Source organism: Colius striatus, chromosome 12 (genome assembly GCF_028858725.1).
Source record: "Colius striatus isolate bColStr4 chromosome 12, bColStr4.1.hap1, whole genome shotgun sequence".
Taxonomy (NCBI): domain Eukaryota; kingdom Metazoa; phylum Chordata; class Aves; order Coliiformes; family Coliidae; genus Colius; species Colius striatus.
Window position 1 is genome coordinate 378,527 of NC_084770.1, and position 8,024 is coordinate 386,550.

The following is an 8,024-nucleotide window of genomic DNA, read 5'->3' on the forward strand; positions in this document are numbered from 1 at the left end:
CAGAGGAAGAAGGGATGTCATTTGCTTTCCTCTGGAGCCGCGGGGTTAAGCACTTGCCCGTGGTTACTGGGATCGCAGCAGCCAGCAGTGGAATCCCAGCCACCTCTGCACTTAAGAACGCTTGGCTAAACTTCAGAGTAAGTCAGAAGTAGCATTTGGCTGCAGAGGGAAGTTTGGCAGGAGGCCAGACCTCTCTAACAGTGCAAAGCCCTAGGGGCAAAGCAATGATGGAGCCCCTCCAGGCCAGCCGCGCCTGTGGGGCTGCTCAGTGCAGGAGGCTGCACCAGCCCTCGGAGGCACAGGGGCTGCTTCTCCCCACACAGCTGCTTGTTGCTCACGATGAGCTACAGCTCTGTAGCTTGCTGTGGTGCTGACAGGACACCTGCCAGGTGTGCTTCACCCTCCTGGGACTTGCCACAGCACCCACCAGTCAGGGCGACACTAAGACAAACGCCGCTCGCTCCCCTGCAGCTTTAACTGGGGCCGGGCAAGGGAGTTCTGGCTCAACTGACACGCTCCCCTCTCCTCCTCACAGCTGTCACCAGGCCCTACTACGACTTCCTGATGCGTCAGAAGCATCCCACGCTGCCCACCACCCTCCCTCAGCAGCAGGTCTTCATGCTGGCAGAGCCCAAGCGCAAGCCCTCGAACTTCTGGCAGAACATCAGCAGGCTGACGCCCTTCCGGAAATAGGGCAGCGCCGTGCCTGTGCCTCAAGCCCTGCCCCGAAAGCACTTTATCCACCAGCCCTGGGAGCTGGAGCCCAGCTGCTCCCAGACCTTTGCTCTCAGAGGATCACACGTGTGCTCCCGCCTTCCCTATTTATTTCGCGGCCCGCCCGAGCGCCGCTGCCTCCGAGGTGAGACGGCGCGTGGGAGCCCGGCCCCGCTCAGCGCCCGCAAGGAGGGCACAGGAGGGGTCCTGACACGTGTCCCCTGAAAAGCTGGTGCTTGGCAGCTGTCCTTTTGTCCCCTGCTTGCCGTGGCCTGGCAGCTGTGGGGGGCGGCAGCTGACAGAGCTGCCGGAGCTGCCGGCTCGGCGGCCCCCGACACGCTCCGAGCGCTGGGTCTGAGTCAGCGACACGATGCATTTTCCACGGAGGGATGAGCCCTTCTGCTCCCTGCCCACCCCACTGCCCACGTTTCTCAGAGACCTGATCCTCTTCCACCCCTCTAACCGATTCAGTTCGCCTTTGCAGGCCCTCAGATGACACAACAGTGAGTACTGCACCGGGACCTCTTCCCTTCCTCTAGCCCGACTGTAGAGTCCCCGGAACCGTGCCAAGCGGCCTGCAGCATGAGCTAAACTTCAACAGTCTCTCTAGTGGGTTTGAGTTGCATTCAGTTTAGAGAAAAACAAACACATGTGCCTAATCCATACCGTACTCACCTCCTTTAGGCTGTGGTGTCTCCCTCGTCCTGCCCCGCCGTGGTTCCTGGCCAATGAAAATGCCCATTGTTTGTAACGTGTTTGTTTATTTATGGTAAAAACCAGAACTGTGTATTTTGTAAGTCTGTAACTGTTCTCGTCACATGTTGTTAACTTGATGCCTGTTTTGTCGGGTTTTTTTTGTTGTTGTTTGGTTTTGGTTTGGTTTTTTTTTTCAGTTATTTTAAAGAAAGGTCAATATTTGCAAACCTTGCTCCCAGAAATCAGAGTGTGCACAGAACTCTGCCAGAGCAGCCCTCTGACAGACCTGCCCTGCCACTGCTCTGCCAACCCAGCTCAAGGGGTATTACTGAAGGTTTTTGACACCTCTAAAAAAAATAATGGAAAGCCACTTTAACTAGGCCTAAATTTGGTATCAAGAGCCTCATTTGAAGGACCCAGGTTTCAAACTGTGGCCAAAAAAAAAAGTTATTGAAAGCTTGGTTAGCAAAAGGAAAGATTTGCCTTACCATAGCAAGAGTTAGAAGCCATACTGACTGAATTCCCTAGCTTAGGAGACATCCTGTGACATTGGACACCTGCTCATTCCAACATGATGCCAGTGTGACTGAGCAGTGACTGTCTGTAGAGCTCAGAAATCCAGTGTTGTTGATGCTGTAGCTGACCAAAGTCTGGTCATCCAGGGATATCTGAATTCAGTAGCATGTACAGAGTCATTCTTGCACTATATTATCTTCCCCCCAGACCAGGGGCAACATTTAATTTCATAAAGAAACTTGTAAAAGTGACTCTCAGCCTGTGTTTGTCTCCAACGTGTCTATCTGTGTGAACTCGTTTCTCTTCAGTCACTGTTCTGCTCTTGCAGCTGAGCGCTGAGCAGTAGGAGCCAGGCTAGAAGGTCCCCCTCAGCACAGCCAGCCTTCAGCTGGGGCACTGCTGAAGCAGAGACCATACCAGAGACGTTCTGGCCCCTCAGACTCATCAAGGTTAGCAAGTCACCAGCTCCCAAATTCCTGCTAGTTACTTAACTGGAAAACACGTCTAGGAAACAAGGAAGAAAGGCTGCAGAGGATGCTCAAGCCCACACTGAGCAACATGGAATTAAAGAGGAGCAGCCAGTGCCAAGAAAGTAAGACACATACTTGAAAGAAAAGCAAGCTGGGCCCTCTGCTGCTGGGCCCTACAAGGCCTGCTCCCTGCCCTTTCTGCTGGGAAAACACACAAAGCACAGCAGCTGGGCTACCACGGGAAGGGTTCAGCAACTCCTTCCCTTCCCCCACAGAAAGTGGGACTTTCCAAAGTGGAAACTGAGCCTTGAGCTGCTGTGCGAGTGCCTCTGTGAGCTGAGCCCACACTGCTCCAGCTCAGGCCTGGCATTTGTCAAAAATGCCTCCAGTGGCAGCCAGCAGCTGGGAAAACAAGGCAGTGGGACACTGCAGAAATGCCCTTCCAACACTGCACAAAGGGGAGAGGGGGTGTCACTGCAATGGGGAGGGGGAGAAAACAACAAGAAAAACCCCCAACCCAAAGTAAGCAGCCCTCAGCTGCATGTTCCACCTGCAGCATCACCTCAGCACTCACCCCAAGCCCTGGCCAAGCTCCCCTCCTGGCCAGGGCACAGTGGCAGCCTGAGCTTTAGCAGCCAACCTGAAGGTCTTCTGTCAGGTGGGGCTCTCCAACTGAACTGAGATCCAGAACAGGTGTTCTCCACACTGGAGAGGACAGCGTGTCAGTGGAGGTGGGGGCAGAGGGAGAGAAGTCTAAAAGGAAAACAATCAGACTCTGTAAGGCTGCTCAGACCAGGCTCCACTGCTTACTGACTTCTTGCTAAGTACCAAAAGTACAGGTGCCACCTCCATGGATCATGCAGGGTGACTGAGTACTCTGTGTGCCACGAGCATTAGGTGGGTTGGCCACCTCCCTCTGCCCACCTCTGAAGGGCATAGCCCTGCTGCCTGGCACTGGGGCAGAAGCTGAAGCCCAAGTGGGGCCTCTGTCCTCACCTTGTGCAGAGCATCCTTCCCGTGGGCCAGGGAACCCCCCAGGGCTGGCTGACCCTGCCCCAGTGCCACAGTGGCACAGCCAGAGCAGGGCAGGCCCCTGCAGCCAGCACCCCTGTCACCTTTGTGTTCACCCCAAGTGTCTGCGCCCTCCTTTCCTCATCCATGGTGTGTTTGTTTTGATTGGCCAGGAAGAAAAAAAAAATCTATTGGCACAGCAAGGCTCAATGTTCTGAGCTTCTCAGCACTGTAGAGAGGGAGGAGTGTGGGACTGAGCCAGTGAATCCTGGCAGGGACCCTGGGAGAATTTCCAGCCCAGCACGAGCAATCCCAACTGTGAGGCTGCACCAGGCTGCTCAGGGCTTGGCCCTGTTGCTGTCTGAGTGTGCTCAAGGATGGACATTCCCCCAGAACCTCTTTGGGTTCAAGAACTCACTGCCCACATCATGGAAAGTGAATAATTCTTAGCTCAATTCAAAGGTTCCCTTTCCAAAGTACCTGTTGTACTTTGTACTGCTGCCAACAGCTCTGAAGGGCAATAAAAACACCCCAACAAGTCCCTGCCCTCTCCCCACAAAAGCACACCTAAGAATTGGCTCCTGTGCCTGAGCTGTGCAGCAACACTCTGAGCAGGAGATATGCACTGAGGTGGTCACCTTTTTCAGCTTTACCACCTGGTGCAGGCCTTGCTTCACACCCAAGGCATTTCTAGAGAAACCTCTCAATAGAAAGCTTTCTAAGTGCCAAAACAGCCTTCTCTGGCCCACCCCTGTACCACTCAAAAGTTATTTACTTCTGATGGAGAGAAAGCACTCAAATCACTCTCTTTTTTGGCTGCCTATGGGTTCTCCTCCTAAAAAAAAGTGTCTTCAGTTGGTATTGTAGTGTTGCCAGCACCACTTGGAGCTAGGATCCAATCCCCTATGCAAGACCACAATCAGGTCTAAAAGCTGATCACACTGGAAGAGGTGGAAACCCTGTAACACAGGAGGTGGCTACAGCAGTGACACTCATAAACAAACAAGGTAAGGATCAAATCCACTTTGTTCCACACACCTGCCCATGCACAGGCATGGCAACAGCCCACTCTGTAAATCAAGAGGATTGCAGGAAATGCCATCCTTTATTTTCTACCCAACACCTCTTCCTGATTCTCAAACCACAAAACCTATTATTGCCTGAACAAACTGTTTATCAGACCTCCCTTGGATTCAATGCCTAGCCCAAAGCCATCTCAGCTCCTACCTTACTGATTAGATGGTGGGGCGTGTGTGTGTTAGACAGCTGTATTGGACTAACCCACAGAGACCTTCCTTCCTCTTCACCCTGATACCTGGATTTCAAATGCAGTTACTCTCATTGTACTGTCAACTCAAAGCATCAGGCAGCGTGTGTGTACGACAGAAAGTGTTCCTGTACATGTTACATAGCTGCATGAGGTCACCACCTCAACTCCTAACAAAGGGGTTTTCTGTCCTACAAATACCAGGCCAAGCACAGCATTGTCAACCTTTCTGAGCTTAAAGGGCAACATGGATCCTCCCAGAGTCACAAGAGGCATCTTTTGAAGTGGGTAAGCAGAGAGGTGAGGCCTCAGTGCCCACTGCTCTGGAGAGGAACCTGCTGCATGGCCAGAAATGCAGGTTTTCACGCAGCACTGAGGCTCTTGCCCCGTGTCTGAAGAGCACAAATCACTCTGGATTTCAGGATAGAACTACACCAACTACTCAGAAAAATACTTGTGCAGTGTGTTACATAAGGAGGACAAGAGGGCTGGTGTGGGGTGGTTTTTAGGAGACTGGGCTGTATCTTTTCTCCTCCTTCTGTAGCCAGCCACTCAAGCAGCATGGTGTGAAAATTTGCCACGTGTCTCACCGAGTGAAGTCTGCCCGTGTTCCACTTGGACAGGGAAGACACAGACTTCCACAGAGCATGTGGCCCAATCAGAACGATGACTTGCTGACCAGTGAAATGAAGAGAACTGGTGGCTGCTAAATAACCCAGGTTCTGCTCTGACTAAAGCCAATTACAAATAACTGCTGTTTTCCAGTAGCAGTTTGGAATAACTGCCTCAGAAAAGGTGGGTGCACACACTACAAACATGCCTATGCTTCAGGTTTTGAAAGCAGCACAAGCAGCACTAACTGCCTCTCTATGAAATCAAAGCAACAGAGCAATTCCTATGGAGCTCAAGTTCCCACCAAGCAGCCTTTGAGATCTTTTCTGTGTTTCCCTTTACCTGAAGAAGGGAGGGAGGATCTCCTTCTGCCTGGCCCAGTCCATCTCCTTCCCACTGCACTCCAACAGCAGTTCCTGCTGCCCAGGACCAGCCCTGGCTCTGTGCTCCTGGAGCCCACCGTGCACAGAGCCCCTGCAGCCTCCCAGAGCCATCAGGGAGCCAGTCCTGGCCCTGATGGGGACAGCTGGGAATGGAGGCACCTGTGAAAAGCAGACATTCCATGAGAATCTCAGCTTCAGACTGCTTGGGATGCCAGAACAACAGAAACTCCCTTAACAAAAAGCCTTTCATCTTTGGCAATGTATGTCAGAAGATCAGGCTGTGCTCCTCCAGGCTTACTGGGGTGGGAGCACAGCTTCATGTAACAGGAGAACTGAATAATTCCACTGTGCCACTGGTTTTAAAACTCAGTCTTCTGAACAAGTATTGTACCACATGCTCCACAGACTGCTTGAGAACTCTGACAGCATTTGTGAGGTGCTACAGCTTCCAGCAAGTGCTAACTTCTTCTTTTACTGTTCTTAACATTAACTCTCCAATTCTCATGTCAAGTTTCACCATGTACCTGCTATCGAGAGCCATGGCATTGCAATATCTGTTTGTACAGCGAGTATGGTAGTACAGTAATTCCTGAAGCTTTAAGAAGGGAGCTGTTCACACTTCATCCAACCTCTGGAGCCTCAGCCTCTACCTGCTGCTAGCCATGTTTTCTGCTGAAATTATTAGCAGGGCTTGCCACTGCTATGGATCAGCAGCAGTATCACATGAGTACAACCATAAGGTCTTAACCAGGATGTCCTGTACCAGCCTCCCAGTAGAAAGTCCCTGTCCCCAGGGCTCCCAGCCTAAGAAAAGCCATAGAATCAGGTCTGCAGGTAAGTAATGGGTTCAAGAAAAAGAGCTTTAGTAACAGATAGAAGGTAACTGAAAAAATATGAAGTGTTGTCCCTTTAGTTTAATAGTGCAGGGGAGGGAATCAATGCTGGAAGCAGCAGAGACTAAGCAATGCGACTCATGTCTGAGCTAAGCTGGTCCAAGACAGCAGTGGGAAACACAACATGCCAGAGCAGCCCTGCATTACTCTGCTGAGCTCAGCCCAGGGTGGGGAGTGGAGGGGAGGAACAGCAGCACTTGGGCTTCCCTTGCCTGCACGTGGCAGCCTCACACTGCCCAGAGGCCTCACTCCTGCCCAGCCACACTGCTGCAGCTCGCCCTGCCTTGGGGTCACCACCTCAGAGCACACTCCATCTCCCACTTGTTTCCTTAACAACAAGCTACACTACTAAACTCCCCTGGCTCTGGCATTGCTGGTGGGTTGAGGAACACCACAGGCTGCCTGTTGTCTTTACATAACACTCCTGTCCTTCTCCTCTCTGCACGTAGTGAGCTTTTCCTCCACACAACTTGGCTACCAAAGCAGCTCCCCGTTTCACAGCCTGTGCAAATGAAGTACCTGTGATACTTAACCCAGACTTGTGTAACCCTTGTGACTGTTTACATATACATTTGTGAGATGGGAAATAAACAAGCTATCAACTTTATTCTTGTCTAATCCTGTAATGCTTCCACCAAAACATTAACTACTGAGTACACAAAACAAGCCCTGCTACCTGTCATCATCAAATGGAGCTTACCTGACAGTGTTCCCCTTAAGAGCTCCTTCTGTCTTTCCACATTTGCTTCTTCCCCCTTTTTCTTGGAAGTAGCAGCCTGCCTGCACATCCATTACCTAAACATCATCTGTTGTTGTTCTTTGAGCTCCAGCAACCTGAAACAATACACTTGCTCTCTAAATCATACCATCAAGACTCTGGGCCGCAGCTTCAGGCACGGCAGCGTTGATGCCCTGAGAGGGTACAGCATTTCACCTCAGCTGGGAGGTTCAGGTGATCACAATGCTTACAGTAAGGCTGGAAAACCCAACACTGTAGAAGGGTGCCTTCCCCTCCCTCTTTCGGAAATAACCATTTGTCCATATATTTTCACAGCATCCCAGCATGGTAAATGGGGGTTGGAAGGGCCCTGCAGAGCTCACTCAGCCCAGCCCCCTGCTACAGCAGGTTCCCCTGGCTCAGGGGGCACAGGAACGTGTCCAGGTGGGTTTGGGAACCTCCTGAGAAGGAGCCTCCACACCCTCCCTGGGCAGCCTGGGCCAGGGCTCCCTCACCTCAACAGCAAACACGTTTTTCCTCCTGTTTCAGTGGAACATTTTGTGTCCCAGCTCATGTCCATTACCCCCAGCCCTGCCACTGGACACTACAGAAAAAAGTGTCTCCCCAGCCTCCTGACACCCACCCTTTAGGTACTTGTCAGTGTTACTGAGGTCCCCCTGAGCTCAGCCTTCTCTTCTCCAGGCTGAACAGCCCCAGGGTCTCACAGCCTTTTCTCCTCACACA

At 51.9% G+C, this 8,024-nt stretch overlaps 1 protein-coding gene across 1 annotated transcript in view; it reads left to right on the forward strand.

Moving 5' to 3' along the window:
- LOC104560412 (rho guanine nucleotide exchange factor 4-like) overlaps window positions 1-2,177 on the forward strand; it is a 102,709-nt gene extending 100,532 nt beyond the window's left edge. The window contains 2 exon segments of the mRNA XM_062006064.1: window positions 536-633; window positions 636-2,177. Of these exon segments, the coding sequence (XP_061862048.1) occupies window positions 536-633; window positions 636-863 (326 nt within the window). The 3' untranslated portion in view covers window positions 864-2,177.
- Window positions 2,178-8,024: the final 5,847 nt, after the last annotated feature.